Raw genomic sequence first — 22,527 nt, 5'->3', positions numbered from 1 at the left:
AATGATCCTGTAACCTGGGACAGTTTTCACAAATTACAGTTGTAAAAAAGCAACTTCTGGAAGAAGTTTAATAGATCACCTGGCTTTCCTTTCCAGTCAGGTGTGTTTATCCTATAGTTTAATCTCAGCCACATGGTTGAGTTTGGTGATGTTAGTTAGCTTTGTGTTGTTACAACAAACATCTGAAATGATCAACTTAGAAAAGGTTTATTTTGGCTCACTGTTTTAGATCATATGGCCCCATTACTTTGGGGCCTGTGGAGAGGCAGCACATTGTGGTGGAGCAAAACGGCTCACCTCATGGCCAGGAAGTGAAAGAGAAAAAAAGGAAGAGGCCAGGTCCCACCAACCCCTTAGGGACATGTCCCCCATGTCCCGAAGACCTTCCACTAGGCCCTACCTAGGTTCTGTCACCTCCCAATAACAGTACCAAGTTGAGAACCAAGTTGTTATCACCTGGGCCTTTGGGACACCTTCCAGATCCAAACTCTAGCAGGCAGTCACACTCACTAATCTTTTATTCTTAAAAATTTTCAGCTAAAGCTTCCACCAAAAAAACCTTCTAGATTTGACAAACACTTTTGGCAGTATAGCAAGATATATTAGTAACATAGAAATCAGTAGCTTTTCTATGTAGCAACAATGAATAGACTGAGAAGGAAAACAGGAAAATAATTCCATTCACAATAGCCTAAAAAAAACCAACAACAAAAAGCCCTACATGTAAACTTAACAAGGAGATGAAAGATCTCTACAATGAAAACTATAAAACCTTAAAGAAAGAAATGGAAGAAGACACCAGAAGATGGAGAGAGCCCCCCCCCACCGTGTTCATTGATTTGCAGAATTAATATTGTGAAAATGGCTATACTACTGAAAGCAGTATACAGATGCAGTGCAATCCTTGTTAAAATCCCAATGTCATTGTTGCAGAAATAGAAAAATCAATCCTAAAATTCAAAAGGAGACATAAAGGACCATGAGTAGCCAAAACAATCCAAAGTAAAAAAAGCAACGCTGAAGGTATCACAATACCCAAATTTACATTATACTACAGAACTGGAGCAATGAAAACAGCATGGTACCGGCACAAAAACAGACACAAAGACCAGCTAAACCCAGTGAGCTACAGCCATCTGATTTTTGACAAAAGAGCCAAAAACATACATTGGAGAAAAGACAACCTGCTCAGCAAATAGTGCTGTGAAGACTGCTTAGCTATATGCAGAAGACTGAGACTCTGTCCTTACCTCTTACCTATGCAGCAGTCAGTTCAAAATGGATCAAAGACCTGAAAGCCTGAAACTTCCACAGGAAGACACAGGGAAAAAGTTGGAAGATTCTAGTTGCCCAGGAAATAAGAACAAGAATTGACAAATAAAATTGCATCAAATTTAAAAGGTTCTGCACAGCAAAGGAAACAGTTACTGGAAGCAAGAAATAGCCCATAGAATGGGGGAAAATCTTTTGACAGCTGTTCAACAGATAAGGGATTAATATCCAGGATATACAGAGCTGGCAAAATTAAATAGCAAAAGAACACACAATTAGTCAGGTTCTGGTGACTCACGCCTGTAATCCTAACTACTCAGGAGGCAGAGATCGGGAGGATCACGGTTCATAGCCAGCCAGGGCAAATAGTTTGAGAGACCCTATCTGGAAAAAGGCCAACACACTAAAGGGCTGGTGGAGTGACTCCAGGTGAAGGCCCTGAGTTCAAGGCCTAGAACCAAAAAAAGTAAACACACAAATTCAGTTAATAAATGGGCAAATTAATTGGACAGTTCTTAGTTTAGATGGCTACTAAACACATGAAGAAATGTTCAAGATCCTTACCCATAAAGGAAATCCAGATCCAAACTGCACTGAGATTCCATCTCGTCCCAGTCAGAGTGGCAGTCACCAAGAAAACAAATAACTAATGCTGGCGAGGATGTAGGGGAAAAGGATCCCTCATCCACTGCTAGTGGAAACGTAAACTAGTGCAACCACCGTGGAACCACTAAGGTTCATCAAAAAACTTAAAATAGACGTACATTATGACCTTGTATACCACGCTCGGGCATATATCCAAAGGGGTATAAATCAACATACAAGAGATAACCTGCACATCCTTGTTTATCGTAGCACTGTTCACAGTAGTCAAGCTGTGAAATCAGCCTAGGTGCACAAAAACTGATGAATGGATTAAGAAATGTGGTATATATACACAATGGAGTGTTACTCAGCTATAAAGAAAAAAATGAAATGATGTCATTGGCAGGAAATAGATAGAACTGAAGGTCATCATGCTGATTGAGATTAGACAGCCTGAGAAAGACACATGTCATGTGTTCTCATGCATGTGGAGTCTAGACCTGAAGTGACAACGATAATAATAAAGATGGGACTTAGTGTAAAAGGGGAATGGGGGCATCAGCAGGAGGGGAGGGAAAAGGAAAGCATATGAAGAGGATCAAAGACTCTTATATATACCAAGGTAGCATAGTGAATCGCCAGACACTGGAGGGGGTGGGGAGCAAATAATGGCTAGGGGGAGGGTGTGGAATGGAATATAATAGGGGTGAACTCGTTCAGAGTACACTGTGTGCATCTATGGCATTATCACAATGAACCTCCTGTGCCATTAATGTATCCTAGTAAAAAATGGGGGGAAAAGGAGGTAGCCAGGCATGGGGATTCTTCCCGTCCCAGCATTCAGGAGGCTAAGGCAGGAGCATCATGAGTTTAGACTCAACCTGGACTACATAGTGGGACCCTGTGTCAAAACATCAAAAAGAAGCCAGGTGGCTCACAACTATAATCCTAGCTACTTGGGAGGCTAAGATGGGAAGATCACAAGATCAAGATCAGCCCAGGCAAATAAATAGTTCAAGTGACCCCATCTACAAAATAACCAAAGCACAATGGACTGGAGATGTGGCTCAAGTGTGGTAGAGTGCTAGCTTTGTAAGCACAAAGCCCTGAGTTCAAACCTCACAAAGAAAAAAGAAAAAACAAGAACGTGGAAGATCCTTTGTTGAACTCTGTTGTTGTTCTTCATGGTGTTCCATGAGGAAAAGAAGTTGCAGCTGGGCACTGGTGGCTCACGCGTGTCATCCCAGCTACTTGGGAGACAGAAATCAGGAGGATCATGGTTCGGGGCCAGCCCTGACAAACAGCAAGACCCTATCTCAAAAATACCCAACACAAATAGACAGGCAGAATAGCTCAGGTGGTAGAGCACCTGCCTAGCCTCTGAGTTCAAACCCCAGTACTGTGCTTGGGCACCTGTATTTCATACTTGTACTCTTAGCTGCTCAGGAGGCAGAGATCAGGAGGATCAAAGTTCAAAACCAGCCTGGGCAAACAGTTCCGTTGGACCCTATCTCAAAAAAAAAACACCCTTTACTAAAAGGGCTGGTGGAATGTCTTAAGGTGAAGGCCCTGAGTTCAAGCTCCAGTACCACCCCCCTCCCAAAAAAAGGTTGAAGAATGACACACAGATCATGATGCCATTTGTGGAAATCTGTTCCTGCCCCCAATAAAAAACCAAATATTTCTATTTCTGTATGTAAATATGTAGGAGAAGTCTGGAAGGATAATCAAGAGACTGAAAATAGTGATTACCTCTGAGATGGGGAGAAGGTGTACATGTATTGCTTGTATAATTAGAAATAAATCAAAAAGGATGAAGTTTTGTTTTTGTTTTTTTAAAAAGAAAACTTCTTAGAACATTCAGCTAATAATTACAGTGGTGGACCCAAGAGCAAACATCTCTTTCTCAATCTTTGGAGCTCTTACCTGCGGCTTTTCTTATCTTGTGAACACTTAACTGTACAGAGAGGAAAGAACACAGAAGTTAGATGTCAGAGGCTTACCCAGCATTGAACAAGAACTCCTTCCTAACCATGTTCTTCCACACACATATCGCCCCCCCCCACACACACACACTGGAATGTAAGTTTAGTGCCTCAGGCTTGCTAGGCAGGTGCCCTACCACTTGAGCCACCACCCTGCCAGCCCTTTCATATGTTGGGTATTTTGTGTGTGTGTGTGTGAGACGGGGGTTTGAACTCAGAGCTTCCAAAGGGCTTACAAAGCAGCAAAGCAGGTGCTCTACCACTTTTGCCACCCAAACAGCCCTTTTTGTGTTGGTTGTTTTCAAGATAAGGTCTCCCAAACATTTGCCTAAGGCTAACTTTCTAACTGCCTTCCAAGTAACTAGGATTACAGGCATGAACCACCAGCACCCATCTTTTATTTTTGAGATAGGGTTTTGCAAACTATTTGCCAGGGCTGGCTTCAAATCTTGGTACTCCTGATCTCTGCCTCCTAGGACTACAGGTGTGAGCCACCAGTGCCCAGTTTCTGATGATGGTTTTGACTAGCTATTTTTCCTAAAAGACTGTCTAGCAAGTTCTTTGCCTTTAAGATCAAGCTTTTTGCTTGCTTGCTTTTTCTGGTTTTGTTTGTTTTTTTTGAGGCAGGGTCTTGCCCCATACTCCAGGCTAGTCTCAAACTCATGATCCTCTTCCATCAGCCTCCGAACACTGGCATCAGTCACACCACCACACCCATCTTTCTTTCTTTTGACTCTTTAAGAGGCTGAATACAAGTACTTCTACTTCAGGAAGCTCTCTGCATCTAACCAGGGAGGGCTCATTTTTATTTTGAAAAACAGTTCCTGGGGCTTCATTTTGTGAAGCTCTCCTGACTTGCCACTTACTTAACTGAGAACGGTGCTTTTCTGTGGCTTCTTATTGATTCCATCTAAGCTCAATATAAAACAATATGTATATATTTAAAAATATTACTCCCTCTGAATAAATGTTGTCTTACTCTGTAACATGTTCTTAGATTATCTGAAGTTCATTGAAGGATATGAAATTGCTTTGCAAATGTGAATTAATTCCCTGCTTGGGAAATCAGAAGAAAATACTGTCTTTCAAAGGGAAGTCAAATCCTTAAAAGAACTGACCACATCCTTAATTTATCAGTGTGCCTGCTGGCCAGCATAGCAGTAACAAAGGACTGTAGTTAGCAAGCTGATAAGCTTTTGATAATCCCTTCTTATTGCAAAGAGCAAGTAAAAGACTTTTCAGAGGTTTTTAGACACATGGTCCCCTGTTGTGACAAACTGCCTGAGCTGTGGGCTGGATGTGGAGAGGAATTTCTGTAGTTCCCAGTCCCCTGGGTCTCGGAAGAGGGTCGAGTGCAGCATACTGTCCTCATTCATTGTGTGGCACTGGGTTTTGCTGTGATCCCTATACTCCTGGCTCAGTCTGGCTCTGTTAGGTAAGGCAGGGGTTTTCTTTTCCTTCTTAAGTTCTTGTACATGTAAGTATGCATTGTACCACTGAGCCATATTGCCAACCTGTCCATTTTCCACATGTAGTACAAATGATCTTGCAGGGCAGGTGGAATGGCTTGGTCACTGTCCAAAACCTGCCATTCCAGGGCTCTTGGGCCTGTGTCACTCTGGGGTAAAGAATATGTATGTTTTCACATAGTCCTCCAGTCCAGGTGCTAACACTGTTTTTCCAAGGCCAGTGAGGCACTCAGTCATCTAGGCATGGGCAAGATAACTGTTCTCCCAGAAGTTAGAGGCTGGAGAGCAGGAGCCTGGCCCTCTGCACAGCTGTCCCTACTCTACAACGGTCACCTATAAACTTTCTCAAGTTATACACCACAGCAGTTTTTCCTCCCATCTCTCTGTTTGGAATAATCACCTAATTTTTTAATTTAATTTAATTTTTTTGTGAGATAAGGTCTTACTAAGTAGCCCAGGCTGACTCACCATCTGCCTGCCTCATCCATATTCCCAAGTGCTGGGAATACAGGTGTGCACCACCTACCACAAGGTACAGAACTTGGTCAGTGTGGAAGTAAGGTTGTCTGACTGCCACATCTCCATGGCCTTTGCCACCTTTCTGTCCCCACTGCCTTGGGCACTGCTTAGCATATAGGAAGCACTTGGAAAATTGTTTCTTCCTTACTCCCTTTCCTTCCTTTCCTCCCTTTCCTCCCTTTCCTCCCTCCTTCCCTCCCTATTTCCCTCCCCTCCTACCTTCCTTCCTTCCTTCCCTTTTCTTTTCTTTTTGGCTGTACTCATGTTTGAACTCAGCACCTCACATTGCTAGGTAGGTGCTTTACCACTTAAGCCACACTTCCACTTCATGCAAATTGCTTTTGAGTATGTGAGTGAATGGATTTAACAAGAAAACACATTTTAAATACAGGGCCATATTTCTAAAGAGATGACTCTTCTGTGTTACTGGCACATCCTTGGCAAGTACGTGTTAAAATCCCATTTCATTAGAAGTATATCCAATGAAAACTGCCATTCATCTTTATTTCAAAGTGTTTCTCTGCCTAGCACTGTCAGAGAGAGTGTTCTGGACCCAAATCTGCAGATAGCCAAATGCTTGCCACCTGCCCAGAGCACCCTTGACCTGAACCATACCCCATCCCTGAAATAATGCTGAGGTACTTACCCACATTCTGAAGCCTTCATTAGATCAAGTATAGCTAAAAAGCTTAATTTTAAGTAATGTTTCTTGGCTGAGCACAGTGGCTTATACCTGTAATCAGGAGAATAGTGGTTTGAGACCAGCCTGGGCAAAAAGTCTTTAAGAATCCTTTGTAATCAACGGCTAGGTGTGGTGGTGTGCCTATAGTTCCAGCTACACAGAAGGAATAGGTAGGAAGATTGTGGTCGAGGCTGCCCTGGGCAAACATGTGAAATCCTATCTAAAAAATAACAAAAAAAGGGCTTGGGGTTGGTGCAAGGGGTAGAGCACCTGCCTGGCAAGCCCAAGGCTCTGAATTCAAACCTCAATATGGACAAAAGAAAAAAAAAAAAGAAGGGAAAAGTTGTTTTTTTTTTTTAAGCTTAAAAGCCAAAGTGGCAGTTGTGTAATAAGAGTGGAGTTCGGGAGTCAGGACTGGGAACCTGGGAATAAGCATGATGTAGTGATCTGGAGACACTCCTGTTGTCACTGAAAGCTGCTGTCATGTGAGCTCACATCCTATCAAACTTCTCAGGAGCTGTGGGGGAAGCGAGCCAGCACTCCAAAGACTGTTGGCTCAAGGGAGAATTCTGCTTTCTTCAGCAGCAGGCTGGGGATTTCTTGCCTCTGTGTACTCACATGTGTATACACACACACGTGCAGCTCCTCACACATAGGGTCGTGTTCTGGTCATACACTCGGAAGAATGTTCTGTTGCCCATTTGCCTCAAAGCATGGCTCCTGCCATGAGCAGGTAAAGTAAGTGCAGCCAGGCCAGGCAGGTACATTGTTGTAGACTCGGGGTAGATGTCCTGGTATGGGGTGCCAGTCCTGGTCTTGGTAGCTGCTCTCCCACTAGGTAGTATCCTTCAGTGTGCCAACTCTTTGAGAATGCTAGTTCTTTTTATTTTACAGGTACTTGTCCATGGCATCTTTGTGGTGTATATAAATCCCCCACATTTTTCAAATAGAAAGGCAGTGCTCAGTCTTTATTCAAAAAGGATGGGCAGGTTGTGGTTTTCCCTGTAGTCTTATGGTCAGCACTGTCCAGTCCCTACTCAGCTGGACTCCATAATTCAGGGAGAAAGCGGATTGCACCTCTGCCTGCCCTGGTTACCCAGTGGGAATCTCCAGGGCATCTGTAGAAAGCATTTTTCTGCCCTTGAATCCCAGAGGTCTCAGGTAACTACACGGTGGGTCTTAGGACTGGTGTGTGACCAGGCTGCAGAAGCACTGAGCTAGGGCACAGGGAATAGCAGGTGCTATAGGACAGGAAGGTGGCGTAGGCTCTTCAAGTAGGCAGAGCATCTGACGTTTGTGAAACGGAGTTCTAGGCCTGAGGCCCAAACTCCTGGAGTTCTACATGGCAGGTCCAACCACTTACCCCAGCATGCCAAATAAAGAGACAGGTAATGGTGAAGGGCAGAGAAAGGAGATTTATTGTGCAACTTGTGCCAGCCACATGAAGCGGCAAGGGAGGCACTCAGCCATCTTCAACCATCTTTGCGGCACTGGCATGAGCTTTAGGCTTAAATAAACAAAGAATTAGGGGCTAGGCAGAAGGTAGCATAGAGTCCCAGTCATGGGTGTGGCCTGGTCTGTCATTTATCCCTGTCCTTGTTGGGGAAGGATTAGGAAGTGTTGTTACTTCTGTTCTCACTTGAAGGGAACAAGCTGGTCAGATAAAAAAAGTCAGTGCTGCTGTGCTGAAGAGGCTCTGCTATTTTCCTTGGGCAGTTTCCTTCATCCCTCCTCATGAAGATGTTAGCGGTAAATCTTGTCCTTCTGGATTCCAAGGTGGCTGCCAGGTGAATGGCTCAGAGCAAAGGAGCTAGATACGGAAATGGAGGCAGGGAGGCCAGGCTGTCCTGCTTTTAGTTAGTTTATGGGCCCTAGTATGGAGTCAGTGCTGTACAGCAAAAGCAGTTTAAGTACCTGTTACATTTCCACTTTATAAGTGTAAGAGCCTTTGCTAGAACATATCCTGATTTGAAGTAGTTTAAATTAAAAAGTAAACCACAGCCTTAGAAATGCAGCAAGCATGTTTTTTACCCTCAGCTGTCCCGTCATTCAGTAGGTACAGAAGAGGTTGGGGTTTCCTGTGGAATCCCAGGAGGTGCAGAGAACCCCCCACCTATTACTCTTACCAGGGCACAAGCAGTTGATTTCCTTTGCCTCTTTCACTTTAAAAAGTTCTGCAGCTACTGAGAATGTGGGTTTGTTTCACTCATGTTTTTACTTAAGGAATGTAAAATGAGAAATCAGGAAATTAGGGTTTTTTTTTTAAATTGGATGTAGTGTGAGGTTATAAGAATTGCCTTGGAGAAGTGGTGGTGTTTTTATTAACCTGTTACTAACTTAGTAGTCAGTAGAAAAGTGTTTTGTTTCATGCTGATTGCTACCACACTGTAATAAAAAAAAACAAAAAGGAATTTTGTCTTCAAAACAAACCCCAAACAGTAGGATCATTCAGGTTACCTTCCCTTCCCATCCCTCCCCTCCCCTCTCTTGGTCAGTTTTTTTTTTTTTTTTACTTCCTGTTTCCTGTTGAGGTTGTAGCTCTAAGGCTTGGCTCTGTCATTGCCCAGAATTATTACTCCCTTCAGTTTCATTAATCTTCTCATGAAATGCTTGGTGCAATGCCTTGGTATTTCACCCCCTTCTAGGTGCATGTGATTAGAATGGTGCTGCTTCCAGCCAGTTCCCTCTGCACACAGACATCTCATATACACACAGACATGTGATGCATCTAGCCTTTTTAACCTTTTTGATACAGAGAAATGTGCGTTTCTTTCAGAATCATCTAGATGAATAATTAGTATTCTTCATAGATTTCTGAAGTAGGTAATACCTTCAGAAGAAGGTTTAACTGAGGAGAGATTTGCATCTAAGAGCTGAGAATTATGGCCCAGTGTTCTCAGTTCTTTATAAATCATTTTACCTCTAAGGTTCATGCTAGCTTGGTTGTTTATTAATTAATTAGTTAATTTAGTTTTGGCAGTACAGGAGTTTGAACTCAGGACCTTGCTCTACCTCTTGCCACACCCCTAGCCCTTTTTGCTTTAGTCATTTTTCAGGTAGAGTTTATGCTCTGAGTAGACCTTGGACTACAATCCTCTTGCTTCCGCCTCCTGCAGCCTCCTTCACAGCTGGGGTGACAGGCAAGTACCACCATGCCAGTTTATTTGTTAGGGTGGGGTCTTAATAACTGTTGCCTGGGCTGGCCTCAAACCTCGATCTTCGTAGTCTCTACCTCCTGAGCAGCTGGAATTGCAGGTGTGAGCCACCAGGTAAGACTCACGCTAGCTTGATTTATGTCTCCATATAGATTAACATCTTCTTCTAGTCTTTGAATGCAAGCTTAGTGTTTTCCAGAAAAGTTATAACTAAAACAGCTGCACATTCTGTTAGCTTCTTCTCTTATTAAGAGGCAGTTGCCTGCCGTTGGATTTTGTCTCTTGCGTACTTGAAGACAGCATGTGCCTATAGTGCCTGTAGACTCAATTGTATTAGCCATTTGAGTTTTGGAAACCCTGTCATGGTGCTGGGGACTGGAGGTGTGGCTCAAGTGGTAGAACACCTGCCTTGCAAGCACAAAGCCCTGAGTTCAAACCCCAGTCCCCCCCTCCAAAAAAATCTGAGCCAAGCATGGTGGTATACACCTGTAATTCCAGCACTCAGGAGGTTGAGGCAGGAGGATTGAAAGTTCAAGGCCAGTCTGGGCTACATAGCAAAACCCTGTTTCAAATAAGATAGAGATAGATTAGATGGATGGATGGATGGATGGATGCAGTAAAATGATCAGAGTTGATTCTACAGCTCTAGGGTGCAAAGTGAATTTGAACAGTTTTAATTTTCATAGAATCAGCATGAATCCTAAAGGGAGTGGTGAAAGGGACTTTAATAGGGTGTACAATAGAGTGTATGATGAGAAGATCACAACCCTGACCACAGTTCTGTCCTCTACCAGCCAGGCTCCTGGTGTGAGACAAGCTTGCAGAACTTCCATTCAGTCATCGGGAGGGTGAGGTGAGGTGAGCACAGCACCCTTCCATGCCAGCCATAGACCCCAGCAAGAAGGCATCTGCTCTTACACTCTTCAGATACCACTAAAATGACAGGGAAGCAATATGTGTATCAGGAAAACAGGAAAGGAGACTCCAATAAAATATTTTGGAAGTTGGAAAGCAAGTGAACCAGCAAAAAAGGATTTAACAGACCCATTAGAACTGACACAACAGTAGGGGGAACCTAACCTGCCCAGTGTGTGCCAAGTCCCCCAGGAGCTTGGGAATGGCTAATCAGGGTGGAAAAAGTACAAGGCCTATCTGAAAAACAAAGTAGTAAAGGGCTGGGGGTGTGGCTCAAGTGATGGAGCTAGGGCCTGAGTTCAGTCTCCTGAGCTGCAAAACAGCAACAGAAAACACAGCCAAATACCCAGAACCCTCTCTTCTCGTTTGTTGAAGGACTGAAGACCTCCAGAGATGGAAAACAGGGGTCCTTCAACTTGGGATTTGAAAAGATGGGATTAACTATAGCCCAGCCCCTTTCTCCTTCTCAGTGCCTGACGCTTAGAGCCAGGACTGTGCTGTTCTGGCAGGGGATTGGAATAAGTTTCCCTGGGGACTCTGACCAGACCCAGAGGAAAGACTTAAAGACAGTGACAGTGGAGGTCTCTGAACAGAACACCTTGTCCAAGCCTTTTCAGTTATCTTTTTAAATGGGTCACTGTGCTGGAGATGGAAACAAGGGAGGATCATCACCAAGGTAATGCCCTCCTCCCCAGACATCCCACAAGTGACTTGGAAGGCCACCCAAAACAGTAGCCCAGGAGGGAGCTTTCCTGAACAACGATGAAGTTCTTCACACTTCCAGAAAGAAATTATGGGCTGCCTACCAAGACTCATCCAGATGGGAATAGCTTCAGTCTTAGGTGCCACAGTGCTGTGTAGAAGGCAGTGAGCACATCTGCAGAGCTGTAGAGGGAAGTTATTCTAAGCACATTATGAATCACAGAACAAGAACTACAGACATCCGAGGTTTCATATCATGTACTTCCTATTCCCCTTCTTAGGAAGCTATTTAGAGCTTGTGCTGCACGAACAAAAGGAGAAATTGAACTTAGGAAAAGCGAGGGGAGAGGATCCCCAGGACACTGGGGAGGGTCCAAGGGCAGCATTTGTGCAGCAGACATGCAGGAGAGGCCGAAAGTGCCACCCCTTCTCTGGATGTTGCAGATACAGCTGTGCAGATGCTGTGGAAAGAGATGTAGCAGGGAAGGGTGTAGGCGTCATTCCATACAAGACTGAGCAAACAGGCAAGGGAGGCGCTCCAAGGAAAAACCATGCATAGCTTTCCATGTTTCTCCCCAAGACTAGTGTTAATAGCATCATCGTCATAGATGCTGAAGATGTCCCTGAGCCCAGTTATGAGGCTGGGGAATGGGAAGGGGTAGGAGGGGACAGGCATGGGGTTTGGGAGAAGGAAGGGAAGCAGTCTGCCCATGTCCTACAGTGGGAAGTGGACAGAGAACACTAAACAGAAACATGAGATCAATTGTACAGGCTGACAGAGGTGAACACTCTGTAAATGCTAAAGCAGTTGGTCAGAAGAGGACAGAAGAGTTGCTTTTTGGAATAAAAAGTGAGAGGAGGGGACGGTGCTGTTTAAGTTCACTTTAATTACAGTTGGCTATAAACTGAGTGCATCAAAGCCCATAAAACCAGTAAAAGTGGAATAGGACGCTGGTCACAGCAGAATCCTCTGGTTACCTTCTTATCCATAGGTTCATATTTTTAGCTTCAGGCAGAGCCATCCAGTGCCTGCTCCCACCATGCAGGCATGGGAGGAAAGTGGTCTGGTGGGGGGCTAGTGGGAACTGAGGGCACTTACCAGACTGAGCTTTCTGTCCCCTTACCTCCCTAGATTACCCTCTTGACTTGAACCACAACGAAACCTTCCCCCCAACTACGACATTTCTTCCTGAAGACTTCACCTACTTCGCACACCTTCCCTGCCCGGAGAGGCTCCCTTCCATGAGTGAGTAGACTCTGGTGCACCCCCCTGCTTCAGAATGGGTTTGTCTCTTTGATTAAAATAAAGGTGGCCAGGTGTGATGGCTCACACCCATAATATTAATCCTAGCTACTTGAGAGGTGGAGATGAGGAAGGTTACAGTTTGGGGTCAGCCCAGGCAAAAAGTGCACAAGACCCCATCTCAGCCATCAAAAAGCTGGGTATAGTAGTGTGTGCTTGTCATCCCAGTTCTGTGGGAAGTGAAAATAGGAGGATCGAGGTCCAAACCAACCCAGGCATAAATGTGCGACCCTATTTGAAAAAGAATGGAAGCAAAAAAGATAGGAGGCGTAGCTCAAGTGATAGAGCACCAGCCCAGCAAGCACAAGCCCAGTACCCCAGTTTCACCCCCAAAAATAAAATTAATAAATGAGAGAGCATGTCCAATGTGGAAAGTAGAGAAGCTCCCTTCTGCTGGAAGCAGGATCTGCTCATCTTCAGCCAAGCCTGCTTCAGGGTTGCCTGCAACTCCTGGATGCTGAGTCCACCTCTGGCTCTTTGTTTGCACGGCCTCTGCTTTGTAACTTGGGATTTTTTTTTTTTTTTTTTTTTATTCACCTGAATAGTCAGGGAACTTTCACCTATTTTATTTAGGTTTTCATTTTTTCAAATTCCAACCAGAAAAAGCTAAATACAATTGGAAACCGGTAAGCACTAGTTTTACTCCAAAGGAGTAGGATCATTCAGATTTACTCCAATAAAAGTATGCAACCCTTAAGCAAAGCTTTTCTTCATTTAAAAGAAAAAAAAAAAAACGAAACTATACAATAGTCTTTCCGTATGTTCATTGCACAAAATGAGTTCTGCTTTTAGAACCTTGACACTCGGGCTATTTTTACAATTTAAAATTAACTTGGGATCTTTTAAGATGTCCTGGAGAAGTGCAGGCCTCAGGCTTTGTCTTTTTAGTGTAAATCACCACTGATTACACCTGCTTTGAAATGACAGAAGTTTGTTTCTTTAAAACAGAAACCAAAATGCTGGCTCAAAAAAAAAAATCTGAGATCATACCTCTTCCCTTTCATTTTTCTTTGATTGTCTTGGAATTTTACGTGTAATTAACATTGATCATAAACGCATACCTTTTTTGTACTTTTGGGTTTCTTAGTTCTTTATTGTTTGTTCTCATCCTTTTTTTTTTTTTGGTACTGGGGTTTGAACTTAGGGCCTTGTGCTTGCTAGGCAGGCACTGTACCATTTGAGCCATGTCTCAGGCCCTCTTTATTGTTTTAAGACAAAAGGAAAATCTTAAGTTTGCAGAGTTGACTTTTATGCCCAAATGTGTGAAGATAGAGGAAGTTAACAACAGACATAGGTGGTATTCGAACATGTGTCCATCCCTGCGTGGATAAGCCTGGTCTACACCGTGCAGGTGGTGTTGGAAGCCTTGCTGTTTCATTTGCATGTCTCACCACGTGTCTGTAGATCTTCTCTTCAAAATCTACCTTGGTCTCATTCACACAGAAACTTAGTTTGGGAAGTCAAATCATCCTTTTGTCAACATTTATTGTCATGGTTCTGCTTCTTGGTTCTGAGACTGGATCTGATCATTCAGAGCCACCTGGTGATAGGTCTTGCTTGAGATACGAGCTGCTGTGTGAGTTTGTTGCTTTTCCCCTCCTCCTTTGAGAAGTTCAGCTGCTGTTACAAAGTCTTCACTTCTTTCTGCACCTTTGGCAGCAGTGTGTCTCTGAGGTCTTAATCCTGTATTGTGCTGCTTTACCAGATGGTAACAATGCACTGACCAACAGCGAGATGGAAAGTATAGGGAGGGCTCCTGTCCCTGGTAAAAACTAAGGTCAGTGCTGAGGGAGCATTGACCTTCTCCAGAGAGCACGGCCCTGGACAAAGGGAACTGGTCATTTTCTGGGCTCTTATTGCTTTTCTCTCTCTGTTCAGAGGGCCCAATAGACATAAACATGAGTGAAATTGGGATGGACGACATTCATGAACTCTTCTCCAGAGACCCCACCATCCGGCTGGGAGGTCACTGGAGGCCTTCTGACTGCATGCCTCGATGGAAGGTGGGTGTGGCAGACTCTGACGTTGTCTAATTTGTGCTCTCTCTCCCACACAAAGTGTGTGTCGGATAGAAACGTGTTAGAGATAGCTTTCCCCAAAACTCTGTAGCCACAGAAATTTGATCACTCTGATGATGGTGCAGAATACTTCCATCTCTTAGCAGGAGTGTTGGCTGCTCTGACATTTTGCCAAAGTCACCTCCGCAGTCAGAGCTTCATGCCAGGTCTCCATGGTTACTGTAAGATCAGTGGAATTGAATGCAGAGCTGTCCAGATAGAAGTGTGGCTCAAGTGGTAGAGCACCTGCACAGCAAGCACAAGGCCCTGAGTTCAAACCCAGTACTGCAAAAAAAAAAAAAAAAAAAAAAGAGAGGGAGAGCTGTCCGTCTAGCAGCTGACCCCAAGTTTTGTTCAGCATTGCTCTGCATGATCTCAGTAGTGCCACACCAGCTTGTAACTACTCTTCACTAAGTGTTCATTAAAGTGCCTATCCTGTGCCTGCCCTGTGAGGTGCTGATCAATGTTTCCACCCCCCAATAGACTGTAAGCTCAGTTTAATGACAAGTACCTCACATGCTCTGCAGAGAGACAGTGTAGCTCTATATGTGAGGGTATAACATGCAACATGCAGTCAGTTAAAGGCTTAATTCAACTGTGCATTTGGATGTCTATAAATGTATTTGTGTACGGGATCCCACTGTGGCTTATATGCTTTCCTAGGGGTTGTGGCCTGGAAAGGATTCATTAGGCTGCTCAATGAATACATACACTATAGCCATGGTGTGTGTACGAAGACCCATTTAGTTCCATGGCGGTGATGCAGCATAGGTCTGCATCAGAGAACATGGAAGGCAAAACAACCAGCTCTCACAACTCCCCAAGGGTTGCTCACCCATTCTGCAGTGGTGTCCAGCTATGCAGAGGTTCAGGGGACTAACTTGATGGCTTCTTTTGTTGTGATCCTACAGGTGGCAATTCTCATCCCCTTCCGGAACCGCCACGAACACCTCCCAGTCTTGCTCAGACACCTGATCCCCATGCTTCAGCGCCAGCGACTGCAATTTGCATTTTATGTGGTTGAGCAAGTGAGTGATCCTTGTTTTCCTTCTTTCTCCTTTGAATCCTCCATCCATAGTGTAACTGAGTTCCTGATGTACCTTCAGAATAAAACGACAAAACAATGCGTGTAAACCCTCTCTTCTTACCAGATTTGGTTTATGAAATAGAGGTTACAGATTGGTTGATAATGCTGAAGAAAATGCCTGGCAAATATCAGTAGGGTGGTGATGAGAACCAGAGGTGACAATGCTCCCCCTCCCATTTCCCTTTTCATCCTGTTCTGTGGGGAAAGTTCTGCATCAGCAGCCTTGGGAGAAAGGAACTTGGTTTGCCACCAGGTTCTTGGTTTTGTTTTTTTGATGCTGATGGGGTTTGAATTCAGGGCTTCACACTTGCTAGGCAGGCACTCGACCACTTGAGCCATACCTCTAGTCCTTCCACCAGTTTTATTTCTGAAGAAATCAAGACCAAAGCTTAGTTGACTTCTGGGTGACAGTGTGTCATTGATGAGTGGTGCTAGACCCACTCACAAGAGCCCAGTGATCTTTTCTAGTTGGTCTTAATAAGCTTTTTTAGGCATGCAAGGCATCAAAGATTTTGCTTGAAGTATCCTTTAAGAAGAGTTCTACTTCTCTTAGGTTGGCACTCAACCCTTTAATCGAGCAATGCTTTTCAATGTTGGTTTCCAAGAAGCAATGAAGGACTTGGAGTGGGACTGTCTGATTTTTCATGATGTGGATCATATACCAGAAAGTGATCGCAACTATTATGGATGTGGACAGATGCCCAGGCACTTTGCAACTAAATTGGATAAGTACATGTATCTGTGAGTGTCGTTTCCTCCTTAACTAAAGAGGTTCAGTGTAAAAGAATGAGAGTCGAAAAAAGATGAAATGCCACTAGCTACAGCCCAAATGTCCATCAGCTGATGAAAGGACGAACAAAATGTGGTCTCTACAGTAGAATTCCGTTCAGCGGTGTGGTGGGATGGCGGATTGACAGACACTGCAGCAGGGGTGCATCTGAAAGTATCGTGCCATGAAAGGAGGCAGGCATAAAGACCACTCATTGTACACTTCCACGTGCTGTGCACAGCACAGAACAGCAGATCTGCTGGAGAGGCAGAGACATTAGTGGTTGCCAGGGTTGCAGTTTGAGAGGGGAAGATGGCTGGGGGTGGGATGGTCATTAGCCACAAGGCTTTTGGGGGTGGGGGCAATGAAATTTACTAGCGATGTTTGTGGTTATATTGCACAACTCAGTGAATAGACTGAAAGCCATGGAGTTACACACTTGAAATGAGTGAATGGTAGGGTATATCAGTTATATCCCAGTTAAAGTTGTTAATTAGGAGTTGCAGATGTAGCTCAGTGATAAAGTGCTTGCCTGGCACGTGTCAGGCCCTGGGCACCATCCCCAACAGTGGGGAAAAAATCAGAAAAAAATTCAGTTAACTCCTTTGGTGAGAGCAAATTTGGATGGTTCTGGGCAGTAGCACAGAGAGCATTTTCGCAGCTGCTGTATTGAGTTGGTGGGTTTTAGAGAAAGTTACCATTAGCACAGGGACCAAGACTCACTCTCTTTCCAGGCTTCCTTATACGGAGTTCTTTGGTGGAGTGAGTGGCCTAACAGTGGAACAGTTTCGGAAAATCAACGGCTTTCCTAATGCTTTCTGGGGCTGGGGTGGAGAAGATGACGACCTCTGGAACAGGTACCACCCCTGTCATGTCATACAGAAATGCTGCCCGTGCAGCAGACCAGGCTGCTCTGGGCAGATGATGAAGCCTGGCGTGGAGTCTAAGTGTCCCAGTGGCCACATTTTAGAAGTAACCAAAGGGTGGAATTGAGCTTCATGGTATATTAACAGTATATTCCCCACACGGTGTGTCAGATGTGTCAGTGCTGACCTACATAAAGTACTTCGGAGCTCTTTGACCTTGAAGCTGAGTCTGTGGAATCTGCCGGGGGCTTGATCTGTTAAGTTGCCTGCTGTTAGCTATGGCACTTGGTAGAGCTCTCCCGACTAGAGTTTAGTACTTTGCCTTTATGGTAGAGACTAGAATATTTGCAGTCTGAGAAATTATTTGTATTTATTTTTTAAATTATCCTGTTATAGAGGCGGTATGGCAGCACATGTCTGCAATACCAATACTTGGGAGACAAAAGCAGGAGGATTGAGAGTTTAAGGCAAGCCTGTGCAAACATAGTGAGGCCCTGGCTCAAAAAAAAATTATAACATTAAAAACAAACAGAAAACCCTGCTCTTACCATCCTAAAAAAACAAACAAAAAAAAAACCTAAAAAAATCCTACATCTTACCAAAGCAGCTGTTTTCATCTTATTTTTTGCCCTGCAAAAATAAACTTAAATGACAGTTTAACAGTTTGTTTTCCTTACAATAAAGAGTATGCTCAATGTAAAATACAAGTGAATATTTAAAAAAAAGTTACCCACAATCTGAACCCCTAGAGACAGCATCTGTTTCCATTTCACTGAGTTTATCTTTAAAAATTGCTGAGTGGACAGTGATCTGCAATGTCTGTCAGCAGCAGTGTAAATGTCAGGGTTCTGAGGACCAAGGGCGAAGGCACTCGTAGCCCCTTCAAGGTGTGATAACGCGGTAAGCTCTTGGCAGACATTATGCTTGCGTTACGTCCACATTCCATCCTCAGGTTGTCAGTGGCTCCATTTAGCTCTGCTGTGGATGTATGGTTGTGCAGTCTTTTCACTTTCCCACTAACACAGTGGATGTTCTCTTGCTTGCTGCTTACTCATACTTAGGAAAGCTTTCTAGACATGAATGTGACCAGGATATAGTCATTTTAAGGCTCTTAATCTATAATATAACAAAGTCCACCCCCTCCCCAAGGTGACACCTGAACTCTAAGTGTCCACATCATGGAGACCATCCCAAACCCAGGGTGGTTGCTCATGACATCATATCCGTCTCAGAGCTCATTCTCTTGGTCTTGAACAGAGTACAGAATGCAGGCTATTCTGTGAGCCGGCCAGAAGGGGACACAGGGAAATACAAGTCCATTCCTCACCACCATCGAGGGGAGGTCCAGTTCCTTGGAAGGTTGGTGTCATTTATTTATTTATTCCTCTTTAAAAAGACAGCTTTGCATTGTCAGGTGGCATCATGGTGCACTTCGCCTCCATTGGCACACTCCACCAGACCTGTTCACTTGCACTGTTTTGTTTATGTTTTGTTGAGATAGTCTTCTCACTATGCAGCCCAGGCTGGCCGGGAACTGGAGATCCTCCTCCTCAGCATCCTGAGTGCTATGATTATAGTCAGCGCTACAGCACCCGGCCCTGGAACTTTTCTGACTCGGGTCACAGGTGCAGCACAGACCTGATTAACTAACTGTAAGGTGGACATTTGGGGTGGCAGCAGACCAGTGGTGAGATTTGGACCATCAGATCTCACAGCATTGCTTGCACTAAGTCAACTGTTGCCATCTCCTCTGTGGGAATTAGAGAAGGTCACCCTCTTCATGGCCCAGGTTCCTGCAGTGGTGGCCAGTTTTGCGTCTTTTCTCTGCTCCAGTTGCAGACTGTTTTGGGTCTTTGCAGACTGTGGGAGGAGTGTTCCCTAGACGACCAGTTCTAATCTCTAGCCTCTCGCTCCATTTGAGCAAACTGTGCCCTTTGTCATCTGATCTGTTTGTGATCTTACTTGGGCTTCCCCACTCTGTGATTTTGGGCAATTCACTTAGCATGGCCTAACCTTGGTCTCCTTATTTCCCTGAGCAAACTAGTAAGGAAAGCAGGCTGCAGGATGGGTTTAGAAAGCCTCCCACTGTGCCTTCTCTGTAAAGGCTGGGCCTTGCTGTGAGTCCATCTATTCTCGGCTTCCACAGGTACGCTCTGCTGAGGAAGTCAAAGGAGCGGCAGGTGCTGGATGGCCTCAACAACCTGAACTACTTTGCAAACATCACGTACGACGCCTTGTATAAGAACATAACTGTCAACTTGACACCCGAGCTGGCTCAGGTGAGTGAGTACTGAGATGGGGGGGGAGGCGCATTTGCTTGCCCACCGCCACCACAGAGGCCGTCCGATGAGCCATCTTGGATTGGCACAGGACAAGAACAGAAATACAGAGTCTAATGAAGGACCACAGGGTTCAAGGAAAACTGTGACGGAGCACACGCACAAACGCCTTCACTGTAGGACCTGCTGGAGCAGAGGGTCTGCCCAAGATGCCCTTCTTCAGCACTGGCTTTGTTTCCACAAGACAGACATCTGTCCTGCTGCTCTCCCCCCATCCTCCACCCAGTGTCCTGTCTCAGCCACAATCTCCAGAACCCAGGACGAGCAATGAGCTGCCAGGGCCTACCATGGAACCCGCCCCAGCAGACAGCCTTTGGAGCCCAGAGGCGACCCCATCCTGGCAGTGGCCTGTCGGGAAGCCAGTGGACGCCACATCATTCTATCGTTCTGTATCTGCATCTCTGGTGTTCTCTTTGGTTTCTTCTTTTTAAAAATGTCCTGCTTTGGGTGGGGAGTAAGGGTGGAGGGAAGGGACTTGGGGACGATAAATAGACATAACAATCACTTCTTGAAGAAGTATAATTGTAAATAAGCCATGTAAAATGCCTTTTTAAAATTTAATTTTATAGCTGGCTTCAATTCAAAGCAAGGATTTATACATTAGATCATATTTTTGGTTGGCAAATGCAAGAACCCAGTTAAAATGCAATTGAAAAATACCATCTCCCACGTGGGTGTCACCTTGGAAGAGAGTGGATACATGAACAGAATAATACAGCATCTCTCACTGGTGGCTGACCTCTATTCCCTGCCCTCCCCCTCTTCCACAAGTCTTGCTTCTTCCACAAACCATTTGCTGTGGATTCTCTCCTCCTTGTGGCCACAACACTCCTGTCCCTGTCCTCTGCTAAACAGGAGGCTGCTGTATGGAGCATGCTTCTGCATCTCTTAAAGCAGACCCTCAAAACGGTGTGGGGTACACGCCTGGAATCCAAGCGCATGGGAAGCAGAGGCAGGAATATTGGGAGTTTGAGGCCAGCTGGGGTGTACAGCGAGACCGTCTCAAAATATAAAGCAGACCAACCCCTTTGGGTCTCACTGCGCACACACCTGGCCTTCTGGACTTCAGGTTTTGTCCTTCTACCACGATGGGGGAGAGCGGGCTTTGGGTGGCATTTTGTCCCTTTCCTTCCCATTTGGAGCTGGGCCTGAATGACCAGTGGCTTCACTGGTTCCTCTGCTTCCCATTTGGGCTCTGGAAGATTCTTTGAATTACTCTTTTCTGTGCAACAGAACTAATTAGCAATTGACTGGGAAGAATTCCACTATGGAGCAGGTAACACTGCTGTGACTGCTTGGGTCTAGGTGAGACCAAATCACAGCTTTGAAATTTAGACTGGCAAAGCCCCACAGGTTTTCTGAAGTCAGATTCTAAATTGTGTTTGACCTGTGCCTGTCCCTGAGCTGAAACCCTCAGTTCATTCTCTGTCCACTCCTGGAAGATGCTAGTTAGGTCTTCCCCTCTCCACAAACAAAGCGTGGTTACACACTGTGACTGGGAACTGTCTGAATAGGACTTCATATTTTTTTTAATTGCCTTGTTTGCCTCAACTTCCTTGATTTTCATGGTTTACATGAGTGTGTAGGGCATGGGGGGTGGGCTTTTCTGTTGCATGTGTTGGTTCTATGGACATATGATCCCCCAAACTGTGGGAGTGATTGGCCAGGCCTTGTTTTTTTGCTGCATTTTTGTTCTTTTGAAGACTAGCGTGGTAGTTAGAAAATAATTACATTTCGAAGCTCTTATCAGCTCATATGAGAGAGCAGGTGCTGCCCTTGAAGACGCTGGTAAGTTGTATCTCATGTTAGAAGAGCTTGAAGCAGTTCATGCTTTAAGACACCTTCGCCAGGGAACATGACACAAGAATTCGTTTTTCCTTTGTCTTACGGTGCATATAGCAATAAAGACTTATTTCTCCCTGCCCTTCCTTTGTGCCAGCCTTGACCCTTCCACCGCCCTTCCCATTCTCCTCTCTTTGGCCACTGAAGGCTGTGAGCTTTCAATGTGAGGGAGCCATGGTGTCATTTGGAAGGGTCTGCCAGGCTGGTGCTCAGCGCTAAGCTGTGATCCCAGTCAAAGCTCCACATCAGTACGGTGTCACTGAGTACTCTGTTGGCCAGAGGCTCATACTTGAAGGTCTTTCTTGCTCACAGTAGGGCTGCTCTATTATTCTCTTGCAGTTGTGTCTTAAGTTTGTCTTCTTAATGTGGAATCCCTTAATGGGCACTGTGATCCCTTATCCACCAAGTTCAATATTTGTATGGGAAATGTAATCATTAAAAATGTACAGCCAGACATGTGCTGTTAACAGCATGAAATTCTCATGTTGAAAAAAAAAAGAATCAAATGTGACTTTGTGCATATTTGAGCAGCTGAAATTCTTCAAGGCTTCCAGTAGGCCAGCCCTTAAATCAGTCATCTTTGATTGCTGTGTGCAGCTCATACTGGGTGGTTTTTTGGGGGGTGGGGGTGGGTTTGGGGCGGGCGTTATTTGCAAAAATCCTCATTTTGATGTGACAGGAGCTCTCATCAGAATTCCTCTACCACAGAGAGTAGCTGAGTAGCCACACATACTGTTTTATGTCCACTTACCCTGGACCATGGCATTAAACGTCCTAGCTTCTTTCCATCACTATGCTTTCTGAGCTTGCTCTTATGTTTTAAGAGGTGCCAGGGGTACATTTTTGCACTGAATTCTAAGGATGTTTTAAAAACACTTTTCACAAAAATAGTTCTTTGTCATTACATTATTTACTCATGTGTTTGTACATTTTTGTATGTTAATTTATGAATGATTTTTTTCAGTAAAAAATACACATTC

At 44.6% G+C, this 22,527-nt stretch overlaps 1 protein-coding gene across 2 annotated transcripts in view; it reads left to right on the top strand.

Moving 5' to 3' along the window:
- Positions 1 to 22,098, top strand: part of B4galt5 (beta-1,4-galactosyltransferase 5) — a 67,190-nt gene extending 45,092 nt beyond the window's left edge. The window contains exons 1-8 of one of the 2 annotated variants that reach the window (XM_020169924.2): positions 9,804 to 10,525; positions 12,417 to 12,530; positions 14,466 to 14,590; positions 15,556 to 15,672; positions 16,285 to 16,472; positions 17,235 to 17,357; positions 18,624 to 18,725; positions 19,513 to 22,098. In XM_020169924.2, coding sequence (XP_020025513.2) covers positions 12,527 to 12,530; positions 14,466 to 14,590; positions 15,556 to 15,672; positions 16,285 to 16,472; positions 17,235 to 17,357; positions 18,624 to 18,725; positions 19,513 to 19,660 — 807 coding nt within the window. In that variant the 5' untranslated portion in view covers positions 9,804 to 10,525; positions 12,417 to 12,526 and the 3' untranslated portion in view covers positions 19,661 to 22,098. Of the gene's footprint in view, positions 1 to 9,803; positions 10,526 to 12,416; positions 12,531 to 14,465; positions 14,591 to 15,555; positions 15,673 to 16,284; positions 16,473 to 17,234; positions 17,358 to 18,623; positions 18,726 to 19,512 lie in introns of those variants that run through there. The other variant, XM_020169921.2, reaches the window with a different exon arrangement.
- The last annotated feature ends 429 nt before the right edge of the window (positions 22,099 to 22,527 follow it).

Source organism: Castor canadensis, chromosome 5 (genome assembly GCF_047511655.1).
Source record: "Castor canadensis chromosome 5, mCasCan1.hap1v2, whole genome shotgun sequence".
NCBI classification, from domain to species: domain Eukaryota; kingdom Metazoa; phylum Chordata; class Mammalia; order Rodentia; family Castoridae; genus Castor; species Castor canadensis.
This window is presented reverse-complemented; position numbering and strand designations above follow the sequence as displayed.